The 22469-nt window shown below is 45.6% G+C and overlaps 1 protein-coding gene across 1 annotated transcript in view; it reads left to right on the top strand.

The window, feature by feature from the left end:
• Positions 1 to 22469, top strand: part of CACNA1H (calcium channel, voltage-dependent, T type, alpha 1H subunit) — a gene marked incomplete at both ends in the record, with an annotated part of 82377 nt that overhangs the window by 39814 nt on the left and 20094 nt on the right. The window contains 13 exons of the mRNA XM_009583407.1: positions 1331 to 1765; positions 2439 to 2539; positions 2958 to 3081; positions 3221 to 3289; positions 3399 to 3583; positions 5782 to 5908; positions 6506 to 6631; positions 7358 to 7447; positions 8583 to 8796; positions 16789 to 16940; positions 18931 to 19040; positions 20175 to 20308; positions 20889 to 20959. Coding sequence (XP_009581702.1) covers positions 1331 to 1765; positions 2439 to 2539; positions 2958 to 3081; positions 3221 to 3289; positions 3399 to 3583; positions 5782 to 5908; positions 6506 to 6631; positions 7358 to 7447; positions 8583 to 8796; positions 16789 to 16940; positions 18931 to 19040; positions 20175 to 20308; positions 20889 to 20959 — 1938 coding nt within the window. The remainder of the gene's footprint in view (positions 1 to 1330; positions 1766 to 2438; positions 2540 to 2957; positions 3082 to 3220; positions 3290 to 3398; positions 3584 to 5781; positions 5909 to 6505; positions 6632 to 7357; positions 7448 to 8582; positions 8797 to 16788; positions 16941 to 18930; positions 19041 to 20174; positions 20309 to 20888; positions 20960 to 22469) is intronic.

The following is a 22469-nucleotide window of genomic DNA, read 5'->3' as shown; positions in this document are numbered from 1 at the left end:
AGCAAACCCCTCTGAGGAGGAGCAGGCATCTTTTGCCAACCACACTGGCCATTTTGTGGTGTTGTGGAAAAGCTGTCAAGTGTTCCTGTGAGGATGAGGCCTGTTTCCCCTCACAGTGTTTTAGGCTTGCATCTTGAATCCACCTTGTCTCAAGGGGAAATGAAACATTTGTCCTTACCAACATAGCAGCTGAGCTCCAGTTACAGTACAGCAGCCCCAGCCCCACTGGAGGGGAAACAGAGGAAACAAGGTATGAGCTGACCGATTGCTCATGGAGCAGAGATCTGGCTGGAGCTGACTGCTTTGGCAACTGATTGAATTTTGCCTGCAACAGGGGAGTGGGAGGGCAGCTCTATGAAAACAGAGGGAGCAGAGTTAATAGACAAAGTGGATTTCTGCTGCTGCTTATCTATCCCATTCCTCTGCTCTGTAACTGCAATATCATGTTCAAATCAAGGCAGCAGACCGTGAAGACACTTCACACAGAGGCAGAGCCACTATCCCCTTTGGTAAGCTGCTTAGTCAAGGTAATGCTTTTGAAAAGAAAATAGAGATGACTGTTGTTTGCCTTGGGGTTTCATGGGATTGTGAGTTGCTGGAGAGGGTTGTTCATCATCTGAATCCTTTCTCTGAGAGCATATCAGTGCCACTAGCCAAAGGAAGATGAAGCAGTCAGAGGAGACCTGGCCAACACTGAGAAGGAGGAAGGCAGTTTGCCTCATTTTGTGCTGGGAGGAACCATAGAGGAAAAAGGAGTTTCCCTTCTAGCTTTTCGGATCTGACCTTAAGTGCTCTCATCCTGGCAACTACCTACCAGCCAAAGTGCACTGACACACTGATCAGTGCCAGAAATTTGCTGTAAGAGAAACATTCATTCCATCTCCTTATACAGCAAATTGAAGAGAAAGTAATGCAAATAGGGGCACAATTTCCAATAGGCACTTGGGTGACTCAGGTGCCAGAGCCCCTTTGGAAGCCAGGGAAGTTGTGTGCTGAAACCACTTGACCATGAGGAAAGAAAATGCCACTTCAGCAATAGTGTCTTTGGGTTCATTTTTTATGCACAGTTAATGTTGCCAGGACAGTAGAAAGTCATGCAGCACAGAGGATTGGTAGCTGTGCTACAGGTGTAGTTCAAAGAGTACCTTCAGAGTGGGCTTAGCTGGGTGCTCCCATCTCAAGGCATTGGCATGATGAAATAGGTGCAGTGAAGAAAGCTGGAAGGGGAAGACATGATGGCAACGAGAAGGGTCATCCAGTCTGGGCAAAATGCCATATCCTTTCGCTTTCTCCTGCAAACAAACCCTCAAATGTCTTTCTCCTCTCTCAGTCCAGCCTCCGCAGTTCCCCTTGCGCCAACTGGGGCACCAGCAGCAACTGGGGAAGCCGACGCTCAAGCTGGAATAGCCTGGGCAGAGCCCCGAGCCTTAAGAAGAAGAACCAGTCAGGAGAAAGAGAGTCCTTGCTCTCCGGGGAGGGGAAAGGCAGCACAGACGATGACTCTGACGACGCCAAGTCTAGCACGGTCAGCAGGCCCTCGTTGCACCGCCAGGCAGAGTCCCTGGACTACCGCAGCTCCCTGGACCTGCCTGAGCTGCTCCAGTTGCCCACCATGCGCCACTCGCTCAGTATCAGCCCCATGGCCGTTCTGCCTGCTGAGTACCAAGACTGCAATGGCAAGATGGTTCACGTCCCCAGCGAGTTTTTCCTGCGTGTCGACAACCACAAGGAGGATGCCATGGACTATGAGGATGATATGGAGGATGTGAGTTGAGGGGGAAATTGGGCTCTCATGCTTTAAGTGGCTTTTCCACTCCAAGAAGGCTGATTAAAAATCAAGCTTTGAAATGTGTTACTGCCTGATGGCTAGTGTAGACAAAATGAATCCAGATCTGAGGGATGGGCATCCACTTCCCAAAATGTTTTTTTGTTTAGCTAATGGGTTGAGCTGTTATCTTGCAGTGGTCTCTAACAAGGTAAAACTGCAAGGGGTTGTGCATGCATTTGCCTAGTTTTTGGACTGGTTGAGATTGTCCCCCGGCCCACGATGCCTCCAAAATAGACTTGTAGACACAACAGCTAGCTAATGTCTTTGCTCACAAGAGCTGTTTGGCATCTCGAAGGCTTGAAAGTTTCTCTATTTAACTTTTTGGTTGTTTGAGGCCTTCTTGGTTTTGACAGAACTTTGGATCTCAAAATGATACCTGCCTAGAAAGTCTTGCTTTGTTATGTTCATATCTCACTGTACAGCAGTCCCTTTCTTCCACCCCTTTCCTCCCTGTTTTGTTGGACAAATGTGACAATGCCTGCCACATCTCCGTCCCAAAAGCCGTGACTCCCTACAGGCGCTATGAAATGCCGTGTACCACCCCCTTTCACAAAAAGAAGAGGCAGGAAAATAAAAGAGGAAGAAAAGGTGTTTCTTCTTTTCTATCCAGAGTTACTGCTACCGAATTCGTAAAGTCCTGGAGCCCTACAAACCACAGTGGTGCAAGAGTCATGAAGACTGGTCCCTCTACTTGTTTTCCCCACAGAATCGGTAAGAAATCCCAGTGAAATGCCAGCCCACCAGGTTTCTGTGGTAATGGAATACTACATTTCTAGCTAGCCTTCCCTTGAGAAAAATCCCTCTCTGATGCAGAAGCACTGAGAGTTTTAGAAATCCAATTCCTGATTTTTAGGTAACTTTTTCTTTTACATGTAGGCAGAATTGTTGCATGGTTCACTCCATGCTTGTCTAGGAAGAAGGGTGGTTTAACCAGCCTTAAGAATAGCTGTTATTACATCTTGTTTACTGCATTGATAATAATGGCTGAAGCGTGTGGAGAGACTAGCTTACCCCCTGGGCTGATGCTGGTCGCACAGATGCTGAAGACTTTCGAGGACATGCCGTTCGGGTGGGAGTCTCTTGCTGACCCAAACATCTGAAGGGTATTTTTCTCCCCGTCATTTTTCAGGTTCCGAGTGATGTGCCAGAAGGTCATTGCCCACAAAATGTTCGATCACGTGGTGCTTGTCTTCATATTTCTCAACTGCATCACTATAGCACTGGAGCGACCAGACATAGACCCACACAGCACGGTGAGTACCTGAGTCTTTTTCTTCCTTGATGCAGCATCCAAACCTTAGTCTTTTCAGGGCAAAACCCTGCAAGATGAAGGATGTTTGTTTTCTAACGTCTTAAATAACTTGCCTCTTTTTGTTTTTCTGTGTTTTACAGGAAAGGATATTTCTAAGTGTTTCTAATTACATCTTCACAGCAATCTTTGTGGCTGAAATGATGGTTAAGGTAATTACATCTTCATCCCATGGCCCATAGTGAGGCCTGGCAAAGACCAGAACATGGCATAGTTATGATCTGGGTGAAGATTTAAATGTCTCTCTTCTCCTGGCTGTAGGTGGTAGCTCTTGGCTTTTTTTCTGGGGAGAACACGTATCTGCAGAGCAGCTGGAACGTCCTGGATGGAGTCCTGGTCTTTGTATCTATCATTGACATAATTGTCTCCATGGCATCGGCAGGCGGAGCTAAGATCCTGGGTGTCCTTCGTGTTTTGAGGCTTCTGCGGACCTTGAGACCTCTCCGGTATATTCACCAATAGAGTGGCTGAGTTTGCTTTGTGTTGACACATCAAGGATTTTGAAAAAATGCACATGATCCATCAAGGTCTTGCTTAATAACGCAAAAAGCTGAAACATAGTATGGGTAGAATCCTCTTTGGGGAGCTCTTATCTAGTGAAACTGTTTGAAAACAGTGAAATTAGTTATAATATAATTCGTCTTCGCCAGCATGGAAAAGAGCGGATGGAGTTTGGAGTGCGGGGTGTTATCGTACTCAGGCAGTTAGTGCAGTGAATGCCTCCTCCACGCTGCATTTTTATCACTGTTTTACAAATAGGTCTGGCTCCTTGTTAAACTGCACAACCTCACAGTCATTCCCAAGCAAAGAGGTCGCGTTGGCTGGGAGAAAATTTGCAACTGAACAGGTGCTGACAATAATTTGATAAGCTCCAGCATCTATACCTGTTCTCCCATGCCTGCATATCTAACATTACTGCAAAACAATTTAGCTCTCAGCTAGGAAGAGGAAGGGGAGACGCTTTCAGTATCTGAGAAAAGGAAAAAAGAGAATTTGTCTTTTTTTTTATGATTATGCAATAACAAAGAGTGTTAATGCTTGGGGAATTTTTATCAGCTCACGGCTCCTGTTCTATTTCCATCCTGCTTGGCAAGAAACACAAGCCTTTTTTCATGAAATTTCAGAGGAAATAAGATAGGCACCTCCTGAGACCTGTAGGCTTTCTGATGAAAAGCTGATTGCTTATGAGAGTAATAGGAAGAGGCAATCTTGTTTAGGCCCATGACCACAAGAACAACAGCTATTTGTCTGCTGCTCTGTATTTCCTTAGTGACAAGTAACTTTGTGAGTGTTTCTGTCTCCTCTCTTGCTCCCACACTCTGTTCTGCTGGTGGTATCGGGGTCCCGATGCAGTGCTGGCTCACCAGGAGCCACGCTGGGTCACCCTGGACAAGCCTTGGCCTGGCAGCGCCTCGGGGCACACAGAACTGTCTAACACACAGAACTAGGAACAGAAATCAGGGCATAGGCAATTCATAAGTAAACGTAAGGGGAAAAAAGGGAATTGGTCTTGGAGAATAACTAGGCCAGATCCTATTAATAGAGAGAAATTCATCACCTCTCACGACACCTTCACTTATGACAGCCTCTTCTAGGATTACTCCAGGGACCATTCCTAACACTTAGTAGGTGCAGTTCAGACTGCCACATTATTTGCTGCCAAACAGGACCCTGTTTAAATGCTTTGTCCCTGCAGCATACAACTCTCCTCTTTTCTGTGTTAGGCAGGCGTGAAAGCATCATTAGCCATGCGAGCTCAAGCTACCTGCAAGGACTCATACCCTCTCCCCTCTACAGGCCCCTCCTAAAAAAAACTTTTATGTTCTTCAGTCAATACACCCACCTTCCCAGAAAAGCTTGCTTGGGCTAGTTACACTTATGTGTGCAAACACATTTTTCACACGCCCATGGGAGAGCCGTTCTCCAGGCACTCATACAGGAAAGGAAAACACTTGTTCTCTATAATACCCAAAAGCTGCTTCAGGCCGTGCTCAGAGGATGCCTGGCCTCTCACAGCAAGCAAGCAAGCTGCTTTTTAATGGGATGACTCTTTGGCTGTGGAGCTGTTGAACACAAGTTCCTGTTAGCTAAGAGTCAGTTCAGAAACTAATTAGGAAACAAATTGAAATTACTTTGTTTGAAAAGTTGTCCTGGAGCCTGGGCCAGTAGGGCAGGTGAGCACTTATGCCTGTAGAAGGAGGACAAGACAGGCTCTCTAGTACCACTGTGAAGCTGTTTTACACATGTTGTGTTAGGAAGCAGGGTCCTGCCTGGTGAGTGCCCCTCTGCTTGGATCAGAGACACGTTAGAGGGGATCAGCTCTCTGGACTGAGGTACAAATAACCCTGTAGTGGGAACCTCTATGATATTCTGCCCGTAGAGAGTATTCCCTCCTCACTGTTATTAGTAAGCAATTGCCCAACACCCTGCTGACAGTGTGTCTTGCACTTTTTTAATTCCAGCTAATGTGACTGTGAATGTTCTGGTTGTCCAAAGAAGTCACTAATTGTCTCTGAATGCTGCTTGCAGGTGGAGGAGGGTTGTGTTAGCTTTACTGCAGCCCAAGCAGAGGAGGAAAAGCAACCATATAATAACAGGGGATGCATACAAATTAAAAGCTTTACCATTTTGCCATTTTTTCCAGAGTCATCAGCAGAGCCCCAGGTCTGAAGCTGGTGGTAGAAACTTTGATCTCCTCCTTGAGGCCTATTGGGAATATTGTTCTCATCTGCTGTGCTTTCTTCATTATCTTTGGGATTTTAGGGGTCCAGGTAGAGTATTTTCCTCACCACGGCCATATGTAAGTGACTGCTGCAAAAGAAAAGCTGTTTTTCTCACCACCTGGGGTTAAGGTGGAAGTAATGAGCTTAAATCTCTCCAAAGGAAGATTTCAGTTAGGTGTTAGGAAAGAAGAGCTAGGCCCTAGAAGAAACACTCCGGGGTGGGGTTGGCATCTGCTCGTTGGAAGATTCTCAGGATTGGAAGGGCAGACCTCCCTGATGACAACACAACACCAGCTAAGCCTGCCTGAGGTGAGGGAAGGAAAAGACAAATTCCCAAGATCCCTCCTGGCTCTGTGTGCTAGGATGTATATAATATCTCTTCCTCAGAGGGGAGATTGTCATCTTCCCAACAAGACAGGGCAGGCCTGCAGGATCATCACCACCTTTCTGTGTCTGAGGCAATACACAACAATGTCTCAGGGCCTGAAGTTTCCTGCCATGTGTGTTAAGACAGGTATCTGAGCTGGAAGGAAAGGAAAGGAATTTGAACAATGCTACTAGGGGAAAGAAAGATAAATCAGGGGACAGAGTTTTCAAAGCTGCTTCTTTTTTGTTTTTTCTTTTTTTGTTGCTTCTCAAATACAGCTTTTTAAAGGCAAGTTCTACTACTGTGATGGTCCTGATGTAAAAAACATCACTACGAAGACTGACTGCGCTAACGCACGTTACAAATGGGTTCGGCGGAAGTACAATTTTGACAATTTGGGACAGGTAAAGTCCTCATTGCAGGGATTTTCTGTACCAGTTTTTAATGGATGAGCACTTAAAATGTATTCCTTGAGGAGGGTGTGGAACCTCCGTCATAGGAAGTTTCCAAGAATGACATAGGCATTCATCTGTCAGAAGCAACCCTAACCGGGTAAAAATGGATCTGGTCACCTCTTGATCTCTTGCAGCCAGACTTCCTAGGGTTATACAATTCCTTGGTTATAGGAGAGTGTTGTCTTAAAACCACTGCTTTTGCATGCAGTCCCTCCTGTATGGACCTCAACTGTCACTTTTAGTCTCTTGACGTCTAGCTGTTATGTTTGCACATGAAAAAAATAAGGTGCTTTATACTGGCTGAAAAGCAAGACAGCCCATAGTAGGAGCTGGCATATATTATTGCTTTTTAAAACCCCATGACATTGGGCCAGCCTGACATACTGATTTTTAATCATGCTTTGGTGACCACTAAGCCTGATGTTTCTGAGCAAAAGTCAGCCTATATGTGAGGGAAAAGGAGCGTTAACAATCATAGTTTGCTCACTTTTAAGCCAGATGTGGAGATAGGTAAAAGCAAGCCACAATATGTTGCATATCTCCACCATCTCCATGTCAGATGATGTGTTATGAGCTGTGGATTGGGTTTGCTGAGCATTGTCTGTTGTTAGTTTATTTTCTGGGGACTAAAATGCAAGACCAATCTTTTCTGTTTGTTTGTTTGTTTTCTTATAGGCCCTCATGTCCTTGTTTGTCCTCTCCTCCAAAGATGGCTGGGTGAACATCATGTACGATGGTTTGGATGCCGTGGGTATTGACCAACAGGTAAATGTACTGCAGAGTCCAGATGTGTTGCTCTCAGAAGTCTCATGCCTGGGTGACTCTGGTGTTTTTGAAGTCCCAAGAAGGAGCAGAGCTATAGGACCTTCTTGAGGTCCTGACTGCCCATTGGGCTGCCAAGGTTTTCCATTCTCCACTGAATAGCTTTTACAGTGGCTGCGCCCCATGTAGTACACAAACAAGCACTGATGGGGTTTTTAATTAGCATGATGTTACTTGAGGAGGGCCACACGTGCCATTGCACTGCGGCTTCACAGAAGGCTTATAAGAAAGATGTCAGCAAATTTTTTAGCAGGGAGTGTTGCAACAGGACAAGGGGGAATGGTTTTAAACTAAAAGAAGGTAGATTTAGACTAGGTATAAGGAAGAAATTTTTTACAATGAGGGTGGTGAAACACTGGCACAGGTTGCCCAGAGAGGTGGTAGATGCCCCATCCCTGGAAACATTCAAGATCAGGTTGGACAGGGCTCTGAGCAACCTGATCTACTTGAAGATGTCCCTGCCCATGGTAGAGGGATTGGACTAGATGACCTTTAAAGGTCCCTTCCAACCCAAACTATTCTATGACTCTGTGATTCTATGAATAACAGAAAACTCGCATGATATGGGAAACAGCCAGGAATGTTGTGTAAGAGACATTGTTAAGTTTGTGTGTTATATGGCATTTGCAAAGGAAAGTCGAGAGTCTTAGATGAGTAGCTAAGTAACACTTTGTACTTAATTTTCCCCTGCTTCTGAAGATCTCATAACAACTGAGAAACATTAACCATGCGCCCACATCTCAAAAAAAAATAAGCTGGAGCCTGTCTTTAACTAAAATGATCTCGCAGGTGGGATGATGCACATCCACTGAGATTTATCTTAAGCTGTATGAAATAAATGCCAAAATAATTAAATCCTGTAAGCCAACTTACGGAGGCTAGGACAGGTTTTACAACAAAAGTGAAATTCTAGTCAGTGAAAAAGGGAATGAGAGGAAACTGTTTTGGGAAAAATCTCCTAACTCTTCCCAGCCCTCTCCTCCTCCCCACAAAAGTGTACTGTGCTGTCTTGTTGCTACAGAGTGCCCAATATCCTGACTTATACACATCTTGTCTATGCTGCTTCTCTTCTCTCTAGCCCATCCAGAACCATAACCCTTGGATGCTTCTCTACTTCATCTCCTTCCTGCTCATCGTCAGCTTCTTCGTGCTCAACATGTTTGTGGGGGTGGTGGTGGAGAACTTTCACAAGTGCCGACAGCACCAGGAGGCGGAGGAGGCCCGGCGTCGGGAGGAGAAGCGGCTGAGACGCTTGGAGAAAAAGCGCAGGAGTAAGGAGATATACCTGTCTGGTCGGTAGACTGCGTTACAAACCAAAATCTTTCTGAGCCCTGCCTGCTCCCAAAGCAAGACTTTCGTTTTCCTTTGGTTTTGTTTCCATGAGGTACAAGAGGCTGTTTTGCTTCATTACCTCTTTGGCGGTACCTTAAGTCTTGGGTTGCCAACACCCTGGAATTGTCCTCTACAAGCCTGATGTAAAGCATTACCTGTTTACTTGGCTGGGGAGAAAATCCTCCTCCACGCAGAGTCCCCATCACGCTCTGCAAGGCAAAGGTCTCCCAAGCACTGAGCGGGAGCTCGTGTTGTGACAGAGGGATGCAGTGAGTAAACAGCTGCAATGCTTACTGCGTGCGTGAAGGCCAGTCCCGAGGGTAGCCCTGTGGCTTAATGTGCTGCTTGCATCTGATGATGGTGGTGGTTTGATTTATTAATTCTTTTCTTAGACAAAATAGTTGCAATGCTTTTAGCGTCCTAGCGCATGGCCCCGCATGCCACAAACATGCTGCATGAGGGCATGAACAAACTGACAGCCCTGGGGAGAGGAATGGAGCCCCAAGATGGGGCTCTGGAAGATGTCCATTACAAGAGATGCTTGCCCCATCAGGCTGGGGGGCCCTTCACTGCTGAGCGATGTGCTGGGACTCGGTTTGTCCTTGCAAACAGTCAACATGGAAATACTGGCCAGATACAGGGCCATTAGGGTGCAACAGAAGGCCTTCAGCCAAAATCTGCTTTTTAGTGGATCTAGTAGGGACAATCAAACCAGACCAGAAAAACACCTGAACTTGTGTTCCTTTCCTGACCCAAACCTTCCCAGGGGTTCTCATGTATTAATTCTCACCTCCACTGCTCCTTGGCAGGCTCCACCAGGGACAAGCTGCCTATAGCATCTGGTGGGTATTCCCAGGGAAACTGCCAGGAAACCAGCCACACCAACTTCCCAGCCAGTTTTAGTGAACAGGAATAGCCTGCATTAGATGCTGGCAAACATTTTTTAGAAGTAAGTGAGGGAACATGACTTGGCCACTGTGATCAAAGATGAGCTTAGTCAGGGGTAAGGCTTTAGTGCTTCTGGTCCTACTTGCCACAGCAGCTCTGTGGCTCTTTGCCTAGCACTGTGCTGCCACGTGTAATCTCCTGTAAGGACCTAATATCTCATTGTGACAAATGGCTAGTTGTCTCCCAAACATCAAGCCATAGATATCCATTTTCAGCTGGGAAAGCTGCAGTTAGATCGAAGAGTCTTTTGTCTGGCTCTAAGGACATAGCAGGCAGAGGCTTTGCTAGTAGAAACCCCAGCCAATTTCCTCCATCCATCCATGCTTGAGTCAGAAGGCAGGCAGCTGTATCTCTCGCAGCTCCTCTCCTGCTCTTGTAGTCCTCTTTATTAGAGCCATGGGAGACCTCAGCACTAAATGTCTGCACCATGGTTTCCACGGGGCCTTAATGACAGACTGACTTGACACCATGGTGAAGGCCAAGCCCATTTTATTTTAGCTAGTTGTGAGTTAAGTAGCTGGGTTAAAATGAAATATAGATCAAACTAACCAGCCGCAAACAGACGTTGAATCTCTTCAGAGATTTAGAAGAGTTCAAATGCAGTTTCATTTACCTTTTCCCATTTTGGTTTTTGAGTTTGAGGTTGCATATAGGTTTAGAAGTGGAAAGCCTGAAGGCAGCATTTCCAGCACAATAAGAGGAATCAGTTTCAGGCTCTCAAGAGTCCTCCTGCTCGTGCAGTATTTCTACCCCAATGTGCTGAGCCAAGAAGACACTCAGATAAACTCAAAGTTTATATACAAAAACAAAAAAAAAGCTTATTTACAAAGAACATTAAGCATCCTTAGAGAAAATAGACTGGGGCACAGGTAAGGAGGAATAGCTTAACCACAGCCAGTTGCTGTTCCTGATTAGTAAGTAAATCTTATTACAAGACTGTCCATGGCTCGCTGCTTAGACACCAAAAAGAGCCAGTCCCTGTCAAAGTGATAGACACTGTTACGTTGCCCTTGTTTATCCAGCTATCTCGAAGGATAGAGTCAAGCAGATATTTCAGACCGCAGACCCAGGCATTGTACAGATGTGGGTTGTAACATTTCACTGAGAACGCGCAGGGAGGAAGACAGCTTTCTGGAAGGCGATCAAGTCCAATATAGCAACTGAGAGGCTAAACGTTTGACCATGTGCTGGGCTTCCAGGAGGTTACCTCAGATCGTCTGTCTCTGAGGTCTCCTACCTGCCTCTGTTTGGCATGGACAGCTTGGCATCCAAATTTGAGTAGTTAATAAGGTGAAATCAAATATCTGATACACCGTTTGGAAGATTACTATTTACATTTTAATGGATTTTTTTAATTTAAATGGGAGGAGTTTTCACCTCCTGGGTAATTTAGAAGATGATGGATTTGGTGAAAAAATGTGGCAGACTCAGAAAGATGTGAGATGTGGTTGGTGCCATGCGTGGCAGAGTCTCTGTGGGGGAGTGTCTGTGTGCACGTGCAGGCATGGGGTGCTGCACGGTGACGGCGGGCTGGCCAGCTTTCCACGTGCCCCAGCGCTGTGCCCATGTGGAGGAGCGGGTGAGAGGCCAGCCCCCATGGGGCAGGATGGGCACAGGAGACCAGTGATTCTGTGGAGGAGCAAGGAGCCTACGTTGGGTAGCCTAGCAGAGAGCCCTGCTTTTACTTCAGTTGCCATTTCTAGTGTTTGGCCTGAAGAGACCATAACGGGAGGAAGAATTAGGGCCATTAATAAGAGTAAAATCCAGCGTAGCTAACAGATGTACTATCTGAGCAACACCCGTCCATCTGGACTTGCCCTGTCTGCCTGGCATCTTGTCTGTGTCCTGTCTCCCGTCTGTAATGTCCTCTGTGTGTAGCAACCCTGTGTGTGTTTCTGTGTATTGAGGTCTTTGGGCATCTGTAGGTACCTACACACACAGAAACGCACCATTAAGCTATAGTAGGCTTGGGCTCAGGCCTGGAAATGGGTTAAGCCTCAGCTTGTCAGTGCCTGGATGGTCCCATCTGAGCAGGCCCTGGGTACAAATCCCAGGCTCTGCAGGCTGGGTCCGGGATTTGGACCCTGTGTGCAGAGCTATGACCTGGCAGAGGGATTGCTCCGTGGAGGACCCAGCCCTGCAGCAGGACACAGCTCCTTCTTCAGACCCCATGCAGGTGGGATGGGGAATCATCACGTGTCTGTTTTGGGGGTACTTTTCAGGCCTTTTGGGAGCCTGGCAGGTAGGTCCCTCTCAGCCCACATCTCTGCTGTCAGACACCACCTCAGACCTTTCCAAAAAGTTTCTTGTTTCCCATCTGAGGGCCACTTTCATGAAGGGATTGGGACAGGGTACACCCCTTGTCAGCGTGCCTTGACTTCTCTGCTCCTGTGACAAGCATCACCCGAGGCACCGGCAACGGAGCTCATGGACCCAACACGCCAGCAAGGCACTGCTGCCGTGACAGCAGCAGTGGTCGCAGGGCCCAGCCTTCACAACCAGGCTGCAATAAACTCAGCTGAGGCCAGGGCCAGCACTGAAAGGAGGCACTGGGTTTGCCAGTTAACTCTGCTTACATGAGAAAAGAGGGCAGGGGGTTGAATACATCGTAGAAATGCATTTGATGTGGTTTTAAAAGCAGAACTGCACAGCGTACTTTTTCACAGAGGTAAAAGTGAAGGTAAAAATTCAAGATAAACTAGAATATTTTTCTGACACAGTCACTACCTTCATCCACTATATCTACTATGTAAATAAGTGTAGTGTAATTTAATAATCCTGCAGCTCCTAACCTTTTAATGAGGTTCTCAGAAGACACAGACCGAAACCAGCCTCCCCAGATTAAAGTTTTTGATTAAAACCACATGGATCAGCTTGATCTCCTCTGCATTCAGGATACGGGGCCAAATCCAACCCGCCTGTATCTGCTGTGAAGCCAGCAGCCGCTGGCCCGCTGAGCAGAGTGCGATGTCAGGTCAAACGCAGGCAGTACCCTGGACTTCAAAGGCTGCAAGCAGGGTCTGGGTGACACTGTGTGTCGAAAGCAGTGCAGGCAACACTGGAAAAGCTGGAAATGCCTGACAGCCCAGGGGAGGCCCTAGCTGGGGAGCAGAGAGTGCCTTTCAGTAGTGTCACCAAGTCACTGGTCCCTGGGAAGACCCCAAAAACTGAGAACTGAGAAAAGGCAAATGCTTCTTTCTAATTTCCACTCTGTACGAGAGGAGCGTGGCCATAGCTGTGTTTCTCTGAGTCATTTCCCAACACAGAGCTGAGCGTCTGGGCATTGTAGAAGGAAGAGAGGCCAGTTTTGTTTTAAGACCCAGCAGAGATGCCTTTCAGAACACTGACTGTAAGCCTTTCTCTCTAGGGGTGAGCAAACGTGGGCAGCACACAGTGGTATTTAAATTAGTCCATCCTCTCAATGCCACAACCATCTCTGTATCCAGCAGAAACATTTGAGCTGTAACTAAAATTTTGGGCACTGCATATCTGAGTGTTTAGTATTTCCAACTAGGGAATTATCAAACCATCTTGCTTATTTTTCCAGGCAGCTGCAGGTATAGAGCTACTCTGTGCCAAGCATGCACATAAACCCATTAGGGCTTTCTAATGTTTCATGCAGAGGAGAATAATGGAGGAGCTGTAGCTAGCAATTGTAATGCCAACCTAAATGCTTTTAAGCTAGGAGACAGTGCTTCATTAATTTTCATGTCAGCAGAATTACAAGCAAAGGAGTTTAAATACTCTTCAGAGAGGTGAGATTCAAGCCAACATCCAGAAGCGGGGGCGAGAAAGGACTGTGGTTTTCCTTTTACATATGTTTGATGGTTTCTCCTTTCCCTCCTGCATTTCCACCAATTCAAACTGTCAACTGCAGGGATACTTGTCTGTGTTTGATATAAGTCTGCTAGTTGGCTGATTGGAGTCTCATCCCAGAAACCATTTCCCTGGAGAAACCAGGCACAGGTTGCGTTTTGCCTACTGTAATTAATGATGCATTAGATCTTCCCCGTTGGCTGTGCCCACACCCCCATGGTCCACTGTTCTCCTCATACAGGTTCTCCTGCAGACCCTATGTCTCTGGTTGAGCAGGCTGTAGCTGTAGGTGTGTGCAGTGAACACTTAGACCCAAACTGGGGAGAATAACATAGTATATTCTCACTATGAGCTGAAAATGTGTGTCTGAACTGAAAGGAGGCCAGAGCCACTTGCTGTGCTGTTGACTGAAGTAAAACTCCCATTCCTAAAGGGACTGGGGATGAACAGTGACCCAGCAGAGCTGGGCGCCTTGGAACTCTGAAACACAGCCTCCCTCCTGCTCAGAGAGGGTCAGAGCTGCAGAGAAGCTGTGTGGCTGATCTCTCACTGCTTTCACCCTGCTGCAACCCCTCTGCCTTCATGGGATTGTCCTGACACAACACCAGCATTGCCGAGCGCAGAAGCTGGCTTGTCCTTCCTGCACACCCCTGCTCACTACCGTTAGCCTTGCATGAGAAGTATCTCCTCTAATGGACATTGCATGGGTTACTGCACTGAGCATGACAGTGTTGTTGCATGTGTTTTGAAGCGTTGTCAACTTTATCCCAGACTGTCCTGGTATGTGTCCCCCCGGGAGAAGTTTCTTTTTTGTCTGTTAACCTGGCTTCAGGGATGTAGTACATCTTAAATGAGTAAGGCATTTCCTAGAGCTCCCTCATCCCAGGTCAAGTTAAACCTATCCCAAGTTCTCTGAGCAACCAGTTGACCAGGCATAGCCAGCGCTGAGCACTGGCAGAGTGTACAGACACAGTCCACGCAATAAAACAGACCCACCTTTATGGCTGGATGGTTCCTCCTTACTATTTGTATATCCAGCCCATGTAAAGACAGAGCTGTGTTGCTGACAGGCAGCCTAGAAGGTTTTCTGTTCAGTGGCTTTACAGTGGAAAATGTCTTCTTGTGATTATGCTTTAGAATTATATAAGTAGTTTATAAAACATAATAAACACCTGATTTTTTGCTGAATAGTTAATCAATGGCTGTATTTGGGCAGGTTAGAGAGTAGTTGCAGTCACCTACAGCCTGTTTTCCTTATGTGCTGCTAGCCAGTGTATTCACACGCTGCCCATTGCGGCTAATGTTCTTCTGAGATCCATTAATCAACCATTAGTCATTAATAAATAGTCCCTTAATATAAAGTTTGACTATTTGGGGTATTCTCGGACCTCCCAACAACAAGCTGATTTTTTGCATTCCCAAGAAGACATTTCCAAAAAAAAAAAAAAGAAAAAGTATGTCGTAATCCTGAATACACATGAGAACACATTGTACAGACTTAAATAAATATTATACTGCCATGTTTTTATTATTATTTTTTAGACACACCGGAAGATTAGCCAAGCTCAGTAGCAAAGACAGAAAGACAGCCCTACCAGTCTAACATGACTGGTAGGACTGAGGCACATGAAAGCAACAGAAAAATGTATACAAAAACAACTGCGTTTGCTTTCATCTTGTTTTTCCACACCCATTAGCAGAAAAAATAAGTCTAAATGACCCCAGTCAGAAGGAAATGTTTTTCAAATGCCTCCACTCCACTTTTAACTACCAGAAAAAATAGTAGTTGAAAGAGAGCGGCAGATTCAGTTTCCCTTTATCCAATTTATTTTAGGGTTTTGGACTCTAATCTGGCATCAGTTGCATTACCAAAAAAAAAAAAACCCCCGCATTTCAAGGATCACTCCATCTGAAAGATATTAGCAAGATGAGAGGAGTGGAAAATGTATTTCAGGGGTCACTGAGTACTTTTGAACCTATTTGCCTCCTTATTTTTAAGGTGAAGCAACTCCTTTTTCCCAGTTCCTCATGCATTTAAATACTGAATTTGCTGAAGCATTTGCAAGAAAATCCCTTTCTACTAAGAACAATCCTGCTCTGACTTAGTATGACCTAACATGTCTCTTCCACTTGCAAAATCTACAGTAATGCTGACTTTGGCCTTAAGTACACTCTTTGAATATTTACATTTCTTAAGTTTGAAAAGAGTTCGGCTCCATCCGAGTGCCCACGGCCATCTTGTGGTCACAGTCTAATTTAAGACAGACACACACAGTAAATACAACTCAGTCGCAGGGCAGTGTCCAAACACTCTCCTTGGAACAGCCCCAGGAACTTGGTCATATGCAGAAATTTCCCCATTTCAAAGAGAAAAAAGGAGGAGTCATGACCAGAGGCAGAGATATAAAATTCATGTGGTCATAGCCTGAATGGTTTTTTAGATGCAACCATGTCCTTGTTCTTATATTTTCAGAGGAGCTTGTGCTGACAATCTTTGTTGAGACAAATGCTGAGCACCCCACTCCATTGCTGTTGATGCTCTCCTGTGTGCTACTAACCCTCACGCATGTGTCCTCCTTTGCCGCAGGCATTGCTATGTTTTCTTTAGACCTTTAAAATACACCAAAAGCCACCTGTCACAGAACCTGAGCTCAGGTTATGTTCTTCTCTTATGTGGAACATGCCTGACAGCAGCGGGATTAGGAGACATGCATATGAGAGTCCAGACCGATAAGACTTGCCCTCAGCCCTTCCTCTAAACTGGAGTTGAAGTTTTGCTGGGTTTGAAGCTTTGCTTTTGGTTTTGGGTCTCATTTCCATCCTGCTTCTCACCCTTCCTGGTTTGTGACAAGAGTCCCATTAAGTGAAGAGATTGTCCTCTAGCCTGAGACAGAGCGGTAAGAACAGGGCGTACTTGGGAGAAAAATGGACATGGTTGTCAAAGCTGTGGAGGTCCCTTCTGCAGCACAAGAGGTTTGGCTCAGCCTGATAACCCCATTACGGTTCTTGAAGGCCTCGCTGCTAGGAAGAAGCACTTTCACATGGCTTGCTTGAATCAGTTCTCCCAAGGGTTTCGCCCTGCGTCCGGGGATGTGTAAGACATGACCTGCAGGCCACGTTGTGATGGCCGCCAACCATGCAGCAGGGCCTGCGTTCATTGCATTGCCTTTCTTTCTCTTTTTCTGCAGAAGCCCAGCGCAGGCCTTACTATGCTGACTATTCCCCAGCGCGGAAGTACATTCACACCCTCTGCACCAGCCACTATCTTGACCTCTTCATCACGTTCATCATTGGGGTCAATGTCATCACTATGTCAATGGAGCACTACAACCAGCCAAAGGTAAGAGCCACCCACCAACGTGTTCGCTGTGAAACACAGCACTGTGGCGTAGCAGAGGACCTGACGACCATACACTGTTCCCTTGGGATACCGTTGACCAGTGAGGTCTGCAGCCAGCCCTGCTTCCCTGGGACCATTCCCTCGTGTTTGAAGGCCTCCAGACTCAGCATTGCAATCCATCTAACTCTAGGCCGGCTCTACCATTCAGGAGTCACTTGCCCCAGCCAAAAGCTTGATTTCCCTGCTCTTGCGTAAAAAAGCAGAGGATAAGGCTAACGGAGAGTGAGCTAAACTTATACTAGGAAAAGACCAGTCCAAATATTTCCTCTCCTGATCCCAGCTGTGACTGACCCTCAGACTGTAAAACAGTCCAGAGTTTTAGAATATTCCATTAACAGATAAAAACATGAAGTTAATGCATGCACAGCAACGTTTCTTTTCCTCAATGAATTTAGAATAAACTGACTCTTAAGTACAACCCTTCTTTTCTTTATGTATTATAAAATCCTTCTTTGCCAAGAAAACCCTTGGCATAAATCATGTAGCCTGTCCATTTGCTGCATATATTAATCTTCCATCGCTTTATCATTCACAGAGCTCTAGGCTCAGTGTTTACTTTTCTAGTATTGCATGGTCTGCCAGGTAACCTGCAAATGCCTCCTGGAAGCTAAGCCAGAGGGGCACCAAGCCACAGGGTAACGTGTGTGTTTTTTACGCCAGCTGACTGTGCTGTTCTGCCCCTGTAATTCCTTTGCATAACAGCCTTTGTTTCGCATGTAAATGTTATTTATCCAGATTAGGTCTTATTTATACTTGGTTTATATTCATGTAAAACACAGTGGTGTAAATCTGAATGCAAACCATCACAAATGATACAAGAATTCAGGCTTAGGCAGTGTGCTTCAGATGAAATAGTAAATTGTCCCACGTTCTTTTAAGTTGCCATTTTATTTCAGGCACTGGAACAAAAATAGGGATAGTAGTGCATTGAGGAATGCCAACATCTGAAAAACTTTCAGCTCTTGTTCCCAAAAAATTAGTGCATGGTCATCCCACATATCTGGGGTCAGCAAAGCGCAGTCATCACACAAATGTGACGAGGAGAGCTTTACTATGGCCTGAGGCTTCATCTGTCAACAAAGCAGACATTGCTTTGCAGACTCCTCGATTGAATTTTATTTCCAATTTTGTCTGTTTTGACGTTCATTGTTATCATTTTTTTATTGTAAGAGACCTATATTACATTTAACTAAATGCCTCTTCCCTCCCTCCTCTCCCCAAATCCCTACCCAACCAAAGAGCTGTTTCACTCTGCAACTATCTATTTTAAGGTCCCAGCAAGATTCTTTTGCTATTGTTGGCCTACAGTTCCAACGAAATCCATTATAAACACTCATCATCTTAAAGTATAAACACTGCGGATTCCTGACTTCCGAGAGCAGCTCTATAGAGAGTGTGAACATTGCACCAAATATGGACATACTTTGCCGAGCTCTAGAGATGTAACATTTTTCAAGAACACAAGATTTAATCCATCTCCAACATTATTTATTTTTCTGAGTGTTTTAAGCAAAGCCACTGTCCTAAGGATTGCTATGCTGGAATAAAGAAATGATCCACCAAGTCTTTTATTCTACCCAAGGCTGGGCAGATCTGAAGAAATAAATTTTATTAGATGGAGAAGGGGTAAAATTTTCTCTCTGAACCAGACTGAAAAATTTTTGCACTGAAGTTGGAGAATTGACAGCTTTTGACATTTTTAGCACAACTAGTATTAGTGCTTATGAGGTTTTTGTTTGCATCAGTGTCTAATCTTTTATTTGAGTTTTGCTGTGTGATTTAGTGCAGTTTTATAACTGAGCTCTGCAAGCTATTATGACTTTACTTCTTACAACTCTGTGCCTATGCCACCCTTGTGCCTGCCAGTCCCTCTGCAGGGGCTCTAAGAAAGGATAGCTTGGGCTGGTCTAACTGGTGTCTCTCTTTTCAGTCCCTGGATGAAGCCCTGAAGTACTGCAACTATGTGTTCACCATAGTTTTTGTGTTCGAGGCAGTTCTGAAGTTGGTGGCATTTGGTTTTCGGAGGTTCTTTAAGGACAGGTGAGAGTATTTTAAACTCCTGTGCATTTGGGATAGAGCTGTATTGACCCAGTTTCAAAGCCAGATGCTGGGTAAATGTAGCGTTACTATGATTGTACTACATGCTGTGTGCAAGGAAGAGCAAAGGGCTGTCTCTCCATGGGTGCAAACTTTACGGTGTAGGAACTAAAAATTCTAAGAACTGCTGGTACGGCTTTGCAGAAGGAATTCAGGAAATCTTAAAAAATTCTAGATACATTCTTTCCCCCAGTATCTGCTTCTCCACCAGGTCTGACCGGCTCAGCTTAGAGGTCAGAAACAACCCATTGGCATCGATCCAGTCCTCAAAAGAGTAGTTTTGGCAACCTAAGGTCACCGAGTTCCTCAGAACAAGTCTCCTTTGCCATCCAAACCAGTCCTTTGGTAGACTGTTGGCTTTGTAAAGCCTTTGGCAAAGACAGAGGTAGTTGGGTTCAGCCCCACTGCCTTCAGATCCCAACTGCAGGACCTACGGATCTTATTCTGCCTCACATTTAGCCGGAAGCAAATGCGTATGAAAGCATGTTGTGGTCTGGCAACTTGCTGGGGAGCAGGGTAATATTGGACACTTTTCCACAAGATCAACTTGTTTGCTTCATTTATCCTGACTGAGTGGTTGGAAGCTGCTATGAGCAATATTACTTATGACGGAAATTGTGTAGGAAACACACTCAGTTTCTTCACATCTTACTGTCTTTCTAGTGCTCGTGTGGAAGGCCCTCTGCAAGTGTTAGGCTATAAATCAATGAAGATACTCAAGTGGAGTAATTCAAGAGACAGGTGATATAACATGGGAGCAGCTGTACTGCATCACATCAAAGGTCCCTCTAGCCTAGTATCTTGTCCCTGAGAGTGGCACCAAGTGGATAGCAGGGGGACGATAGGGACCGGGAAGTAGGCAGGGACACTTCCCGGTCACAGCCTACAGCAGCTTGTGGCTCAGAGGCTGTCTGTGCCAGCTGCAGTGAGTTGGTTTTGTACACATGGGCCCAGATATGAGAGAGGAGAGGCATTTGGGATTTGCTTGTGATTGTTATTAACAGATAATTCTCTACTCTTGGGTGTCTGTACCTGTATGATTTTTTTTTTTTTGTCCTTCCTCTCTTTGTCTGTTAGGTGGAATCAGCTGGATTTGGCCATAGTTCTCTTATCAATTGTGGGAATCACACTGGAGGAAATTGAGATGAATGCTGCATTGCCCATCAATCCCACGATAATACGCATCATGCGGGTGCTGAGAATAGCAAGAGGTACGGCCTGCTCCGTAGGTCTCCAGCCATCCCTCCAGACACATCAAGAAATGGCTTGGCCGTTTGTTCTTCTAGACCTGCTGTTTCAGTTCGACTTGAAAACAGTTAGGCGATGAGGCTGCAAAATGTCAATTCAGAGACAAGCGAGGTGGGGTTTCATGGGTGTTTCCAGTGGCATCTTAGATTGGTCTCTAATTCAAACCTGGGATCACAGACCTTTTATACTAATACCAGACAAGAGCAGGAAGCAGTGGAGAAGGGAGGATCAGAGCTTGAGATGATGCTCTTCACTGATGAAGTGTCTCCCCATCACTCTTCCATTTTCCTGCTAGGGCACACTGGAGTTCTTCTGGCTTTTGGTCTGGTTTACTGATATCCTTAACATTAATTGGTGTGGGAAGTAATCAGGGTGTTCAGATGTTCTGAGGCCCCTGCCAGGATGCCGTGAGCTTGCCATCTGTAGGAATAGATGCAAGGGAGATGTAAACCCTCCCTACAAAATCTGAAGCTAGATTTCCTTTATGGGTTTTGCTTGAAATATTTCCCAGCGCTGCTGACCAGGATTTGATTCTCATTGTAGTGCTGAAACTGCTTAAAATGGCCACCGGGATGCGAGCTCTCCTGGACACAGTGGTACAAGCCCTTCCCCAGGTAAGCCCCCAGACTTCATCCATGCCCACTTTGTTCCCCTTGGTGGACTATGCCTTTCAGGCCTGGGGACAGCTCTGTGCCACCGTGTTTGATGGGCACTAGAAGCCACCTGGGGAGGATATCAGCTTTCTCTGCTGCCACCAGTGCCTTGGTAGCAGAATTTTGCATGGCACATCCTGCTCACATAGTGTGTGTTAGATGGGAGAACCAGAATGATGGAAAAAGAGTTAACAGAGAGCCAATTGCTATAGGCAGCACTCTTATAAAACACTGATTTCACTGGCAAATTCAGGAAACACAAGGATAGGCAGAGAAAGCTGTTGGTGAAAGCACTAGAAGTAGACAGCTTCCAGCTCCGCAGTTTTCTTTGTGAGACAGGAGCAACCATGTTTATTGACATCTATTGACAGAGGAGCTGCAGACTTTAAAAAGCAAATAGGGGAGACGTTTCTGAGTATTAAAAGCTTGAAGTGGAGTCTCAAATCACCATATTCTCATGAGCTGCAAGACGAATAATGATGCTGCCAGTCTTAATGATATTTGATAGGATCCTTCAAGTGTTCAGTTCCTGGGACCACTTTTTTATGCATCCATTTATTTGAAAAAAAAAAACGAAAGAAACTTTTTGCTGACTTGCACTTCTCCCTCAAGAAGATCTAAAGCACATCAGAAGAATTCCAAGAAGTTTAGGGTTCCTTTGTTTTTAAAGTCTTAGGCTGTTTAAGCTGTGTTCTGCTAGTTTGTGGGTTTGATGGTCTGAGTCCAAATCTTTCAGTCTTTAGAGTCAGCTCAGCTGCCTATATATTCCAATTTCTTGGAATCACCAGGATCCTGTACCCCACCAGACAGTATTGGAAACATTTACTGCCACACTTTACCCAGAAGTGAGTACCAAGATGAGGTGCCAGGCCATCAAGAATGAGGCAGAGGAACTCTACAGCCTTCTCTGAGCTGGCAATTCAGAAGCAGCACTTTTAGGATGCACAAGCATGGTCAGACAAGTCCTTAGTTTTCAACCCCTCCAAAACATCCCACAGCTGAGTCGCTGGAAGGAGCTTTATGAGTGGGCCCACTCCATTCGATGTAAAAGGCAGTGTAGTGTGCGCTGGGATGGACTGGGAGAGTCAGGCCTCCCCTCTCCCAGCCCCAGCCCCATAGGCACAGGGAGAGGGCAGCGCACCATGGTGGGCAGTCACATCTTGATCAGCTTCAGCTGTCTGCAGAGGAATCACATCTCAAAGGCAGGATGATGATTTGGCCAAAAGCAGACACTGTGTAGGCATCTCTTCCAGAATATGAGTGGCCATATGAGAATCAGTAGAACTAGTACATGTAATTACCCAAATATACCCCTATGAGTTAGTTGCTAAGTACAAAGAAGCCCATGATCTATTCAAAATGAACTGGAAAACAAGGGGAATTTCTTTTTCTTGGAAAGACCCATTTACTTTTCATCACTGCTTTAAAGATGTTTCTAATCTGAGACATTTGCCCTTTGGTATTCAGATTT

Source organism: Fulmarus glacialis, unplaced genomic scaffold (assembly GCF_000690835.1).
Source record: "Fulmarus glacialis isolate BGI_N327 unplaced genomic scaffold, ASM69083v1 scaffold27888, whole genome shotgun sequence".
NCBI classification, from domain to species: Eukaryota; Metazoa; Chordata; class Aves; order Procellariiformes; family Procellariidae; genus Fulmarus; species Fulmarus glacialis.
This window is presented reverse-complemented; position numbering and strand designations above follow the sequence as displayed.